The sequence below is a fragment of the Barbus barbus genome (assembly GCF_936440315.1).
Source record: "Barbus barbus genome assembly, chromosome: 33".
Lineage (NCBI taxonomy): Eukaryota > Metazoa > Chordata > Actinopteri > Cypriniformes > Cyprinidae > Barbus > Barbus barbus.
The window spans coordinates 4,011,370-4,027,140 of NC_136761.1; the positions used below are offsets into that span (position 1 = coordinate 4,011,370).

General features: G+C 38.3%; 2 protein-coding genes across 2 annotated transcripts in view; both read left to right on the forward strand.

The window, feature by feature from the left end:
* Positions 1–7,598, forward strand: part of LOC306853383 (mastermind-like protein 1) — a 38,411-nt gene extending 30,813 nt beyond the window's left edge. The window contains exons 3-5 of the mRNA XM_079390742.1: positions 1,756–1,938; positions 2,982–3,174; positions 4,259–7,598. Coding sequence (XP_079246868.1) covers positions 1,756–1,938; positions 2,982–3,174; positions 4,259–5,298 — 1,416 coding nt within the window. The 3' untranslated portion in view covers positions 5,299–7,598. The remainder of the gene's footprint in view (positions 1–1,755; positions 1,939–2,981; positions 3,175–4,258) is intronic.
* A 1,790-nt stretch (positions 7,599–9,388) lies between these two features.
* On the forward strand, positions 9,389–14,325 carry LOC306853659 (leukotriene C4 synthase-like). The gene is made up of 6 exons (XM_079391225.1): positions 9,389–9,503; positions 9,868–9,967; positions 10,082–10,152; positions 11,180–11,261; positions 11,336–12,457; positions 14,234–14,325. Exons 1-5 carry the CDS (start codon positions 9,443–9,445, stop codon positions 11,484–11,486), a joined length of 465 nt encoding a protein of 154 aa, XP_079247351.1. The 5' UTR covers positions 9,389–9,442; the 3' UTR covers positions 11,487–12,457; positions 14,234–14,325.
* The last annotated feature ends 1,446 nt before the right edge of the window (positions 14,326–15,771 follow it).

A 15,771-nucleotide genomic window follows, 5' to 3' on the forward strand; every position in this document is an offset into this window, starting at 1 on the left:
TACTTCCATGGTTCATCGACTTGTTAACTCATTAAAATCTGTCTGCATCTCACTCTTCAGATAACAGCGTTTAGTGTCGTCACTGACCTCGAAATACCTCTGCTCTGTGTGTGTGTGCGAGAGTGTGCCGGGTGTTTGTTGTGAAAGGGTGCCTGCCAGCGCTGGTATCTCTGATATATTTTTAAACTGTCTTCGCCTCTGTCTGTAGTCCAGAGGTGCTGAGGAAGCTTTTTGCCTCACGATCGGGTCCGATCAGAGAGGAGATGTGCTGTTCGGTGGCTTTGATGCTTGAATTTAATGGGAGTTTCAAAGCCGTGAGATTTGAAGCATTCAGCTGGTGTGGATTGCATTAATTATACTGTAGGAGGGGGAATCACACACAACCTGCCAAGAATGTGTCCTAGTTATACTAAACCACAAAATCAGAAGGAACAAATAAGATATACTAAACAGAAAATAAAGCCTTAATTTTAGGTGTCCATTAGTATTTGCTACCTAAATTCTGGTTCTTTCTGCAGTGCTATATTAGCGATACATCAAGATCATTTTCTTTATATACACATATAAGAAATGTGTATGCATGTTTATTTTTATTTTATGTATTTTAATTTTGTTGACAGTTTGGGATCAGTAAGGTTTTAATGCGTTATCTCTAATGTTCAAGACTGCATTTATTTGACCAAAATATACAGTAAAAACAGTAATATTGTGAAATATTTTCAGTGTATAATAACAGTTTTAATATACTTTTTTAAAAATGTAATCCTATTCCTGGTGGCAAAGCTGAATTTTCATCAGCCATTACTGCAGTCTTCAGTGTCATGTGATTTTAATTACTGCCAAGGCTGCTAATATCAGACTTCTGTTTTTCTTCTCAAAAAACAAAGTTCAGTATGGCATGAGCTTCCTGGCTCTGCAGGTTAACACAAGTACCATCGAAGTGTCATTTGGTAGCTCCTCATCTGCTGACCTTGAAGATACTATTGGCAGCAGGGAGCATTTCTCTTCTATAATGTTTGAATAAAACTTCCCACAGCACAGATTATTACAACTACATGTAGTAAGGCATATCCATGTAAATTAAAGTAGAAGTCTAAGTAAGTAAAAAAAAAAAACTGCAAGTTGATGTTAAAATTAATTAAATAAGGATGCATGGTCCTCTCATTCCCCACAGCTTGTAAGAGGGGGGAAATGGTCAAATCAGAAATACATATTGGAGAAATGGCAAGCAGAATGCAAAGAATGTCAAAACTTTTTGAAGTTAATTCTGTTGTAGGAACAAGATGTATTTATTCTTTTAAATCTAGGCATGACCGAGTTCTGTATACAAGGTATCGTATTGGACATGGTAGATTAACTCATGGACATTTATTGATAAATGTCAATATTGTGGGACTCGCTTGACGGTGAAACATGTGCTTTTGGTCTGCCCAATATTTAATGTCAAAAGTTATTATCAGGACAAACTCTTAAGGATTTGTTATACAAGATGCACCCAGAAAAACCTTTTACAATTTCTTTCAAAAGTTTTCTTTTCTAGAATTTCGTGTTCAAAAGTTTGTTTTATAATCGTTTTAATTAATTTTTGTATTGTGTACTACTACATTGTTTTTCTAATGTATAATCTTTGTTTGCCATAAAATGGCCTGTGACGCTGATGTGGCAATGAGCTAAAAATAAGTCGTCAAATCAGACATATTTTATTTTCTGTCATTTTTAGTGTTTAATGAGTCATTTCTCGCTCCGTCTCTGCAGGACTCAGGGTCTTACCCCTCCAGCACTCATGTTCCGGGCCCGGGTAACACTATGACGCCACAGCAGAGCAGCAACAGCATCCCGGGGAGCCACAGTAACGTGGCCTACATGAAGCAACAGCAGCAGATGCAGCTGATCAATCAGCAGAAGCAGTTCCTCCAGAGACACATGATAGCCGAGCAGGTGCCGTGTCCAATAATCTTGTTATTTTTGCTTATATAATATAGATAAGTAATAGTAACATGAATAAAGACAGCAATGTTCAATTACATTTTTTTTATTAATAATAATCCTCATAATAAGTCTTTAACCAAATAATACAGTTGTGCTTGCAAATATGGAATTCAGTTTTTATCAGCAGATGGATATATTTTACTACTACTTCAAAAGTGGCTCATTTCAACCAAACTTGGAGCAGAAATGTGTGTTTGTGTATAGATCTGTTTGGAGTAGACATCAGAGTTACGTCACTTGCAGCTGCGTGCGCATAGTGGAGGCAGAACAACACTGGTAACAAGTGGAGGGAAATGGGTAAAATCCATGGAATAAGATAAATTATTTTTGTGCCTTTTGGATGTCAGAATCGGGAGGCAAATCATTTTTATAGAGTACTCACGTCAGAAGCCATTTGAAGCTAAACGCAGAGCCGAGGGGAAAAGAGAGAATGACGAGTTGTTTTTCCTAATCATAATTGTGAGAATCTCGGAGTTGCGAAAATGAAATCAGAATTTTGAAATCTAAACTCAAATTAACCCCTTTTCTTTTATTCCATGGCTTCCATAGACTGCTACTTGAAAACTGTAATTTTTCTGTCACCAGAGAAACATCATCACTGTTTGCAAAGTTCCTGCTAAAGTTCATTCCATCAATTCGGTTGTGGCTAGAAGGGATACAGCTAAAACAGGAAGCTAACAATAAATGTTACTTTATCAACGTCTACACCTACCCCTTACAATAATGCAAAAACAGTAATTATTGTACAGTCTGATAAAGTTACACTATTGATGTGCGCATGCCCAGTAAACAAAACTGTATACTATCTATCCTTAATCCATAATTTCTCTGAGTTGTCTTGTTTTGAAAGTCCACCTCTAGAGGGCAGCAGCCTCACAAGATTAATAAAACCTTTGGCAACTGTTTTTCCTCTCCTAAAAGTCTGTTAATATCATGGAAAACTCCTGTTGATCACAGTATTTGAATTACTAACTGAAGTGTGTTTGACTCAGGAGAAGCAGCGGCAGCAAGAACAGCAGCTGCAGAGGCATCTGACCCGTCCACCGCCTCAGTACCAGGACCAACAGAACCCGCAGGCCCAGCAAAACCCATTCCAGCAGCAGCAACAGGTCTCTCAGTTCACTGGTGTGCCGCCCTGCCTGGCCCAGCAGCACTCCTCCGGCTTCAGTGAACACACCATCTCTGGTATTCCCCTTTCTTTTCTTGATCATCACCTGGCCCCTTTAACTCCTGCAGTTTGTTACATCTTACATCAACAGGCATTCAGTGGTGCAGAATGCATCAGGACACATATGGGTGGATGCTAGAAGTTAGATGTGGTCATCCATACCTGACCACCTCCAAGTATAATTAAGCGGTTTGGTTATAATTTTATGCTGCTTGATTTAAGATTGGATCACATGAGTCAGATGTTAAACGGGTGTAAACGAGACCTGTGTTTTTCTGATTACGAGAATTTCAGTATGACACGAGCTTCCTGGCTCTGTAGGTCAACACAAGTAGCCTTTTGTTTGTAGTCCACAAACAACCCCATCTGATTTGCAAGTGTGTTTATTGATAGACTCATTTGAATGACAGGCACGCAGTACGTTTAGTGTGTGGTGCTGTTACATACAGCAGCTATCGTTCATCTGCGAGTCTACTTTTAAAAGCTTAGTTCACCTAAAAGTGTTTATTCACCTTCATGTTATTCCAAACCTAAGAGATTTTGTGTTTTAAGAATAATCAAATGAATGTTTTGAATCAAATCAAAACGATCCCAAAAAATCATGAAGATGCCATGAACATATATTTGACCTACACTTTATGTATGTGTTGATTTGTTTAAATGTCAATAAAAGCTGAAGTTAAATGTTCTTTTTGTTAGGCAGACACATCTCTTCACAAGACCTCTAGGTTCATGTAGATTTGTTTCATGATGCCTCTCAGGTTTCATTTAAAATAATTTTAATTTGTGTTTCAAAGATTAAAAGTCTTATGGGTTTGGAAGAAAATGAAGTTGAGTAAATTATGATTTTCCCTGCAACGTGAAGCTGGTAAAATAAAATTGAAACAGCGTTCTAAACACATTTGCTACAGTGTTGTCAGATCATGCAAGAGAAGCAAGCAGCCTGGTCTTAAAAACAAGCCTGCAGTAAGCGACTTGACTTGTCAAAAATGTTGCGTATATGCACAAGTGTAGAATGTTTCTGGTTTGGTTAAGGAGTATTGCTTAAAATCTGCATGAAATGAAAATTCACCCTATATATTTTCCAAATCCATTTTATAGGTGCATCTCAACCAATAGGAAATGTCAGCTCTCTGAGTGGCCCCACCCCTGGAACGCAACGGATGTTCTCTCAGGCACAAGGCATGATGGGAATGGGGGTTGGCCAGAATACAGGCTCAAGCACTGGTCCCGCTCCAGCTGCCAGTCAAGCAGACATGAACCTCCCATCCTGCGCAGGCGGTCTCGACGTGCAACAAGTCCTCTACGGCAACATGCCCATGAATCCTTCCCACCCAAACCAGCAGAGACCACCAGTGTCCTCCATGTCTGCCGCTTACCGCCAGAATGTTCTAGCGGCTCAGCAACAAGCTCACTTGAAAAACCAGCCCAATGCAGCTATGCTGAAACAGCAGCAGCAGCTGGCCCGTATGCCCAACAGCATGCCCAATGCCTTGGCTAATAACATGGGCTCTGCTATGCACAGCTCCATGCAAACCAGTATCCAAGGTGCCTTGCCCTCACAGGCCCAGTCATGGCAGCAGCAGCCCCAACAGCATCCAGGTCTCCAGCCCGGCTCTGCTAACGGAGGCATGCCAGCAGGTTTCCCCAACTCTGGCTTCCAGATGCAGTCAAGATTGTCCAAACTTCCCAACAACACCCCGTTTCCCCAGGGTGGCATGGGAAATAGTGCAGCTGGTAGAACCCTGGCAGGTATGAATCCTGGACAAATGATGCCTAACTTAAACCAGCAACGGACCAATAACCCAGGCATGTCCCAACAGCTGCCGCCTCCTGGCCAGCAGACAGCCCAGCAGGGGCAGCCACAAGTGCAGTCTCAAAATCAGCAGGTTCTGCCTGACTTGAGGCCTTTCAGCCAGCCACAGGCTGGACCCAACCGCACCGCAGGACTTCAGTGCAGTCAGGCCTATCAGCTCAACAGGACAGCCAATCAGCAGCTCCAGTTTAGCTACAGCGCCCAATCAGGAAGCAGCTTGTCCGGGTTTTCTGCCGAGACTGACCTGGTGGACTCTCTGTTGAAGAATCCGACAACGCAAGAGTGGATGGATGATCTAGACGAGCTGTTGGCCAGTCACCAATGAGCGACGGACACATAACAGCCCATACTAGTGCCTTTGGTAGAGGAGAAAATGTATACATCCACATCACGTTTTTAGAGATGGTGAAACTGCTCATGTCATGGTCAAAACTGCTGTGTTCTCTGAGTATATATATGGTGTATATAACAGCGGTCAAGTAGAGCACAGAGCTTGTCACTGAAGTATTTTCTGGACTGAAAATGTCAAAGAGGGAAATGCTCTACTACTGAACCTGTGGCTCAGTAAAACCACTGAATTTTCTTTTGACGAGTATATACGGTTGTGTTGCCTATGTGTTTGCTGTAGGCACGAGGAGGTTCTGTTCAATGTCTTGACACCCTTCCATAGGCCTTAAATTTGCACACTTGAAGATGTGCAACATGTGATTTACCAGTAAAACAGTCTAAAGCAATAGTGAACCCAAAATTTGAATAATTTATTAACCATGTTGGTGTAAATCCATGTGACTTTGCTTCATGATGGGAGGGCCACCTCCCAGCAGGGTTTAGCCCCAACCCAAATAAAACACCTGAACTAGATAATCAATTCTACAGGATCACTAGAAAACAGAGATGGTCTTTTATAGGGAGATGCCGAGCTGGGGTGCGTTTCGCAAAAGCATCGTTGGCCAACTATGGTCGCAAGTTCTGTCGTTACCAACATGGTTCAATGATTCAGTGTTAGCCGAAACCATAGTTCAAACGAACATTTGCAAACAGTGTGGCAAACTTGCGTGGTTGGAACTACAGCTCTTGACCTGTGGTTAGAAGCATAGTTTCTTGTTAGTAAGGCGTATGGGCTAAAATGAATATGCTCTTGAGCACAATTGGCTAACATGCAGTACAATCTATATTTTCCATTCGATCTAAATATAAATGCATTTTAATCCATATATTTTGGCGCGTCCTCACAATAAGCGCCATTTTTGAAGAGTGTGCATATGCATAAATACTTAAGGGAACCCCGGAGTATGACGTAAGAGGGAACCCGTGATGAATCAAACATAAAATAAAGCAAAATGACAGGGAACCAAAAATATTAAATTAGTCATCAGGTGCCATGTTCAATACAGCAGCATATTGGAGCTCTCCAATCAGTTAAATAGCAGAAGTTATTCCTCCACAACATCCGTGTGACGTCATTAACAATGGCCCTATGTTGTTGAACTAATGTGGTTCAAACGACGGAGATGCGATCGTGTTTGGGAAACAGTCGTGACTAGCTAGTTTCTTTCCACAACAATGCATCGTACTATGGTGGTTAGTCAGCGAGTTGCATGGTTGTACGGGAAACTCACCCCTGTATGGTTCTGCTGTTGGAGAATGAACGTTGGTGTAACAATCAACGTGGATCACATGTGCCTTGATAACCAATCACATTATATCCTTGACGTCACTGAATTGCTGTCAGATGTGAATGATAATCCGTCACTGATTGTGGATACCATAGAAATGAATGAGAAGTACAGCACTTCTGATGCAAAAGTGTCCAAATTCATCTAAAATCGTTTTCATTGTAAACTCCAAAAAAATTATTCCAAATTGCGAAGTGATTTTGTTTAATGGCACACGTTGATTCATATAGTAACTAGCTGCTCTTCACCAAATCAGTGTATTCCGAGTACTGAAGCCTCTTCTCCATCCAGAAAACTGAGCCTGTGTTTATTAACATTCTTCATTTTCATCTTCCACTAAAGATAGTCATGTGAGTTTGGAACGGCGTGAGGGAATAAAGTGACCGTTTACCTAAACTAAAGTTGTCATCGTTTAAGTTCCATATGGTTTGTTCATTGGTTAGTTTCTCGTTGACTGACTAAATTTAGGAAGTAGATGCGTTGTGGTTTAATCAGGGCATGACCGCTTGAAGGAGTGTAGCTGAGACTAATAGTGAGGAGGATGAACCCTACAGTGAAAGTAGTTTGCGTCATTAGACTTTCATGTTACAGTACACTAAGTTGTGTGTTTTTTTTTTTTTTTGTTTTTGTTTTTTTTTCTTTTCTGAAAAGCCCCGAGCTTCTGTGTGGGTGAGAGGGTTAATATTCCTGTTTGTTTCTCCCTCTGGTGTCTGATGTTACATTAAGGGCAGGTCAGGTGCTGGTCTGAACCTGATCATCCGAGATTCTGTGACCGCATTTCCTGTATATTTATATATTATCTTGTATGTATGCAGTTTTTATTGTTCAGGAGAAGATAGATCTTATTTTTATATGTACATTGTCGCAAAATTTTGTAAGTATTTTATACCTTTTTATTATTGTTCTCTGTAAAACGAGTATTGTGTAAATATAGTTCTCTAGAAACGGACTTGTTTGGTGTGTTTTTGTTTTATGCATGTCTTGACCTAAAAACCCCACATGTAATAACCTAGAACACTATCTAACACTTGACCTATGCCCTCAACGTCAAATGCAGAAATACTAATTCATGCGTTTATGACCTCAAGGTTAGACTATTGTAATGCTTTATTGGGTGGTTGCTCTGCACGCTTGATCAACAAACTACAGCTGGTCCAAAATGCAGCAGCTAAAGTTCTTACTAGAACCAGGAAGTACGACCATATTAGCCCGGTTCTGTCAACACTGCACTGGCTCCCCATCAAACATCGTATAGATTTTAAAATCTTGTTAACTAGATAAAGCCCTGAATGGCTTAGCTCCTCGGTACCTGAGCGAGCTCTTATCACATTATAGTCCTCCACGTCTGCTGCGTTCTCAAAACTCTGGCCGTTTGATAATACCTAGAATATCAAAATCAACTGCAGGCGGCAGATCGTTTTCCTATTTAGCACCCAAACTCTGGAACAATCTACCTAACGCTGTTCGGGAGGCAGACACACTCTCCAGTGAAGACCTCGATTAAAAATACAATAAAACTCAAAATAAAACAAAACTAAAAATATAATAAAATACCTAACTACATAATACTATTATTGTTAGAACTTGCAACAATACAAAAATAGAAATTTAATACACTTATACATATAAAATTAATTAAATCGATAAATAAACAATAATATCCTGGCCAGAGGAGAACTGGCCCCCCGACTGAGCCTGGTTTCTCCCAAGGTTTTTTTCTCCATTCTGTCACAGAGGGAGTTTTGGTTCCTTGCCGCTGTCGCCTCTGGCTTGCTCAGTTGGGGACACTTGATTTCTAGCGATTATCGTCAATTTGATTTCATAGACACTATTTAAACTAAACTGAGCTAGACAATGACATCACAATTCAATAATGAAATGCCTTTAACTGAGAATTGAGTGTTTAATCTAATTATTATACATTACTGACACTCTATCCTCCAATTGGATACTGTGAAGTGCTTTGACACAATCTGTATTGTTAAAAGCGCTACATAAAGGTAACTTGACTTGAAAGGTTTGTGCATTAGCAACTTATTTTTGATGTGTAATGAGGTTCAGAAAATACTCTAATGCAGTACAAATGAACATGACTCATTCCAATAAACATACCCCCAGATTAAAAAGCATCTTGACACAAAATAAGTAATGATCCATGAATTTTTTTTTTTAAAGCGCTAACACTTTACAATGTGTCATTTGTTAACATTAATGTATTAACTAACATGAACAATGCATTTATTACACTATTTATTAATCTTTGTTAATGTTAATGTAAATAGTTGTTCATTGTTTATTCACTTTAGTTCACAGTGCATTAACTAATGTTAACAAACACAACTTGTGATTTTAATAATGCATCAGTAAATGCTGAAATTAAAATGAATAAATGCTGTAGAAGTAGTGTTAATTCATAGATCATGTTTACTAATGTTATTAACTAATGAACCTTAATGTAAAGTGATACCAAAAAATCCATGGAATAAAAGGAGGGCAAATGCATCTTTTGTTCGCAAATGATCAAATTAGTTCTTATACCAGATTTTCCATGAAATTAAGACAATTAGCAATTTCTTTCAAAGGTAAATGGGGCAGTTTCTCGTTTACGTTTGTGAAGGCATCATATAGGCCTACCCTCTATGTGCTGACAAGTCTCGCTAATAATGTCATTTGGGTTATAGCCATGTCCCGCCCACTCCAGTCATGCTAATATAAATCAGTGATTAAAAGAGCTGCCTTGAGTGTGGTGTGAACGGGTTTAGAGGATAGTGTCTGGTCTCACGGTCCACAGAAATGATGCTGGATCAGGTCGTGCTGTTAGCAGCCGTCACACTGTTGGGATTGCTGGAACAAGGTAATTACCACATGATTGTAGATGCTCAATCAAATCAGTATTGGTCAGTTTTTACTTTCACGTGATCAGAGAAACAGATTGCATTGTATGATTTGCGCATTTTAAAATAATATACGTCTTGGATAGTTGGACAAATTCATTTTTGATAGGTTCTCACGCTTTTTCTGTAATATAATGTTTGTACAACAATAAAAATAAATATGTCATCATGTAGGTTATGCTGTTTTAAGCATGATGGATATGTTTTTAATGAAAAAGCAAACATCCAGATTAAGAGCAGGATATTTTGCAATGCGTGTTAGTCATTTCTTCACCTTTCCAATCTGTTTGATGTGATGTGGTAAATGTGTCCCCTTCCTGTCAGCGTACTTCTCTCTGAAGGTGATCTACGCGCGGAGAAAGCACTCGGTCTCTCCTCCTGCCACCACCGGACCCCCGGAGTTTGAGAGGGTCTTTCGAGCCCAGTAAGTCAGTCAGGCATCTGTCAAGTTCAACTGAATCAAGAACTAATGACGTCACCGAGAGGAATGTTGATCTCGACAGGTTTAGTCTCATTTGTCATATTCTTGCTTCACCAGAGCAAACTGTTCAGAGTATTTCCCCCTGTTCGTCTTCTCGCTTTGGTTGGCTGGAATTTTCTTCAGTCAAGGTGAGTTTCCCTGTACGGAAAAATATAGGATAAAAAACAAGAATTATTATTTAGGCAGTTTAACTTTGTGCTCACATAACATATGAATTAATCTTGATAAAATGCAGCGACCACACTTTTATAGTTCGTGGCAGCCTCTTAATTATAAAACACGCTCGAGCAGCTTGATGTGCTCACAAATATGTGACCCTCGACCACCATTTAGTCTATATATCGCCTTTAAAGTTATAAATAAAGTCCTTAGCAATGCATATTACAAAATAGGAAATTTACAAAATATCTTCATAGAAAATGATCTTTACTTAATATCCTAATGATTTTTGGCGTAAAAGAAAAATCGATAATTTTGACCCATACCATTGTATTGATGGTTATTGCTACTTATGACTGGTTTTGTGCTCCAGGGTCACATATCAGATATATATTCTGCTACTGGTGCAATCAGAAACACACTGCACTCTGAAAACATCTTGATTTATTTACAGCAAAAGAGAGCATCTAGAATGTTACATTTGAAAGAATAAAAATGCCAAGATGTTCCTTCAGGCTGGTCTGCTTGGATGTGGTTTTAAGGCACTTGACAGACTACAAACTGGTAGAGCAGCAAAATAGCTTGGCTGTGTTGAGCGAGCATCTAAACCAGAGGCGTGTACAAAGGGGAACTTTCCCTTGTGAGGACTTTATAAATAATATGCCTGCCTTGTTTTGGTTAGATATTTAAAGTCTATCTAGATTACATGGTAAAAAAAAAAAATCTAAATTAAACCGCTCTCACATCTGACATCTCGCACCTCTGATTTGCATGTAAACAAAAAATCCCTTGAAATTTTGTTTTATGCAAAACTATACTTCTGTTGCTGCTGTGCTCTTCAAAAACACCTCCATTCAGACATAAAGGAATAAATGTAAGCCTAAATTAAGGTGGTGATCAATATTAGGTTAAGTCAAGCATTACAATTACTTGGGTTTAGAGATATGAACAAACTGCTCACACAGAAAATGACATGATGATTTTCTTGCTCTCTAGCGCTGGCAGTGTTGTTCGGGCTGCTGTACCTTTATGGACGGTATCAGTACTTCCACGGCTATTCAGAGTCTGCTCAGGGCAGGTGAGTGATCCAGCACTGTAGCTATGTCCGTGTTTGTGCAGTCGTGTTGCTGACCCCTTACTGTCCGCTGGCAGACTGGAGCCGCTGTACTTCAGTGCAAAGATGCTGTGGGTGCTGATCGCTCTGGCCGGGCTGGGGGTCGTCTGCACCATGACGCAGGTCTATCTGGGACTGGACCTGCTGCACTTCTTTAGTCATGTTCTGGGCCTGACCGAACACACATGAAAAGTCTGCAGGAAGCTGAGGACAGGGAAAGCTTTAGCACCTGCAATGGAATAAGTGACAAAACCACAAATATATATATTTTTTCTCCTCTAAAGAAAGTTTTATATAAAATTTATTTATATAAAAAATGAATACAGGATACTATTGATTGCTCCAGGAAAGACTCAAAGTGTGTGAGTTTATTTTGTCCATCAAATGGAAACAGTATACTCATGCAAAACCATCAGTTATTCAAATGTTTAATTTAAACCATTACTGTTAGTATTTTCAAGTAGATAAAATTAGCTTACTTAATATATCATTACGTTTATATTTCAACTAGAGGCTTTTAACTGATTTTTGTATTGACAATATCCACCAATGGACATAAATATGGATCTCTCAGGATTGATAACTTGTTTGTCTAGCTAAACTATTTTATGCATCCTAAATACAATTAAAATGTTTCACTTTTGGAATAATTTTACAAAAATTACAACTCGACTGGAAATTATGCACAATAAAAATATTCTGCTCCCAAGTGATATTTAGACATTTTTAATGTTTTCTTCATACATCATGTTCACTGAGAGCGTAATGTAAACAAGTACATTAATGCTAGAAATATCTTTATTGCAGGAAAAATCAATGTGGTGGAAATGACAACCAAGAGTCATTAACTTTTCATTTTTACATAAGCATTTTATATTTTCTGTTAACTGGTAATGTGTAAATGTATGCATTTCTAATCAACACACATTTAAAAAATTCACTAGAATAATGTTAGAGAGACTAAAAATGTCAACTTCCTAAAATGTTTGTCTGAGTTGTTCGACATTCAATCCGTGTGGTGCTTTGTATTTGTGGCCTCTAGGAGGCGCTATAACTTTGTACATCAGTGCCAGTGAGATTACTGTGAATTCTTTCTATTTCTCTTTCTTATGCATTCCAGTTGTTCATTTCTGACTAATATGCTGATGAAATGCTGAAACGTATTTCAATTTTCCAGGACATTTTATCTCCCCAGTAGCTGTAATATTAAGCATTAACACACTGGAAGCTTTGCTGTTCTGAGGTGATATTCACAGCTGTACTGGACATCAACTATGATACAAAACCTCAGATGAGTCACTGCTTTTGTATAGCAGCACTACAGCATCACAAAACCTGTAACATACGCCCAGAAGCGGTGGGGTGAAATGTCTGATTTAAGTTTGACTTAAATCTTGCATGTCAATATTGTCAATATCAAATTAGTATTTTACATATTATGAATTCAAGCATAAACTGTTTACTAACATATAAACGTGTATGAAATCTTGTAGTGATATCTCTCAAAGAGCAAAAACATTTAAAATGAAATTCTTCAGTCAAACAAATAAATGTAGATGCCTTGGTCGTGCTCTTAAAAGAATTAATGTTATACCCCCCAGAAATGTATAATACAAATTCTTCCGCTGTACTCCCAGTCCAGTTTGTATTGGAACCCAATGCCAAAATCAGCAACGGCATGCTCTGCTAAAATTAGATCTGGGGGCTGTTCCATAAACCAAGATTAGAGTATAAGCCAGGCTTATTTCGGTTAGTCAGGCTTATTTTTGGTAGATTCGGTTTCATAAATCAAATTTAAAAAAGTTCAAACTCAGTTACCCCGGCAACTTATGCTGGCAAACTAACCTGGTCCGGAGCAGGCTAAGCTGAGCTCCTCTAACTCGGACCAATAGGAACGCATCCATATTACCACTGACTCTCTCACATACAGTCAGTTTAATTTATTATCGGTCCAAAAATAAAAGTATACAGAAAATACACCTTAAATAATCCAATAAATAAAAAATAGGCTACAACCAACTGTATTTAATGTATTGTGCCCAAAATGTAGGCGAATGACATTTTAACATATAGTTAAATCAGAAGTTGATCAGACGTTTATAGCCATGCAGCCTTTCTCTCTGAATTTATGACAGCTGTACCTTTTATGGTTATTAGAACATTAAAACATTACAATCTAAAATGGCTCTTTAAAGCATTAAAGCATAAAAACACAATCAAAAGTTAAAATCACTGAATTAAAAATGTAAATTTATAATAGAAATCAGAGTACATTTTAACTGATAAGAGGAACACACATTTAACTCATTTGAGCTAGTGATTAACAGTTGCTGCTATCATAAAAATACACTTATATGTAGTAAAATTCTATGTGTCACATTTAATGTCCAACAACAAATATTTTAGCAGAATGTATATTTTATTCAGAATTCTTGCGCTAGTATTCTATTCTGCTCTGTCTGTGTAGCGCGCATGCGCGCCGCAGCGCTCGTTCTCTCGCATAAGCCCCGCCCACTCCTGACAGCTAAATGGATATATTTGCATGGCTTTCTGACATTTACAGATGTAAAAAATATACCTGTGACGTATCAGTTATGCACTGAGGAAAACACAATGTTTCAAATGCGTTAAACAGCACAAATATTCGCTGTTTGCTATGGTGGATCGATTTGATCCATGATCGACATTAAGGGCTGCTTCAGAATAAGCGTGTACGTCACATTATCCTGACTCACTGAACCTGGATAGCATTAGCCAGATTGCGTGAACTTGAATTGTCGTTTATGGAACCGCTTTAGTCCCGATTGATTTGTTAGGTTATTTCAAGTCAGGTTTTGGACTTTAATCCCCGCATTTCTTAGCGTCTTTTATGGAACAGCCCCCTGCATTCAAAAGCTTCTCCCTGAACGGATGTTGACGTGTTCAGAGAGCTTGAGATGGAGGTAATAGTGAACATGTGTCAGTTATTAAGAGTAACTGAAGGAAATTAAGGCTTTCATGTGACATAAAAGAGAGAGCAGTGTGCTGCACATCTGTGTGATTTTTCCACTGTCTAAAACAGCTAAATGAAACCGTGTGACATCATGCTGTAAACCATTCATATGTATAAAGTGTGCTGAGAGTTCTGCAATATTACCACAGAGATACATAGAGATTTATTTATTATTTTTATACAATGGTGGTGTCAACTAGATCAACTGGTCACATGTTAACACTACTGCAGCCTGCTGTACTGTACCACATGTGATTTGTTTGAGTATGTTTCACATTTTATTATTGGCATGTTCTTACATTTATGCATTTATTAGATACTTTTATCTAAAATTACATTTTTATTTTTTGTAAGTGCAGTGGTTTAAGGGTTGGGTGGTTAAGTGCTTGCGGGTCTTCATCTGCTTCTTGAAAGCTGTGGGTGTGAATATTTTTATTTTACCAGGAAATAATCCCATTGAGATTCAGAATCTCTTTTTCAAGGGAGTCCTGGCCAAGACAGCAGAATAATAGTTCCATATTAACATATACATTAAAAACAAAGACAAAAAACATTTAACAGAAAAAAAGAACAATTTGCAATCCAACATCATCTCAACATAATTACCAGTTGCGCTCAGTAACACCACATGTGCATTTAGTACTTTATCCTAATTTTAAACTGTGTCATTGTTGGTAAATAGTCCAATTTTAGCTGGTTCTGCAATTTATACCAAGATAAAGGTGCAAAAACTTTAAAGGCACTTTCACCAAAGACAGTTCTCGTTTGTGGAAAGTCATATATGATTTGCCCATATGATCGAAGATTACATTTCCTGGAAGTGACTTTAAGAGTCAGAAGAGAACATAGATAAGTTGGCAGTTTATACAGTATGGCCTTAAAAAGAAAAGTATATCAGTGTTCCAGCCTGCGATTGTGCAAAGATAGCCAACCAACACTCTCGTACAGGCTACAGTGATGAGTACGAAAACTAGAATTAGTTACAAATCTTAGTGCTGCATGATATACTGAATCCAGCATTTTCAATGAATATTGATTTGCATGCATATATAAAATATCACCATAATCCAGCATTGACAGAAAAGTTGCTTGTATAAGTATTTTTCTCGCACCAAAAGAGAAACAGCCTTTATTTCTATAATAGAAACCCAATTTTACTCTGTTTTTTTGTTAAACACTCTATATGCTGCTTGAAGGACAAACTTTCTTCTACAAGGAAACCAAGATATTTATAGACAGATCTCGTTCAATTTCCTTCTCATCTAAAGTAACAATTTGACAAGCATCGTCTATTTTCCTTGATTTAGAAAAACACATCATTTTGGTTTTGTCTGAATTTAATACAAGTCTCAAATTATAAAGATCCTTCTGAATAATGTTAAAAGCAAATTGCAGATCTTCCAAGGCACTTGTCAAGGATGAGGCAGAACTATACAAAATTGTGTCATTAAATATGACATATATAAACAGTCATGACTATTC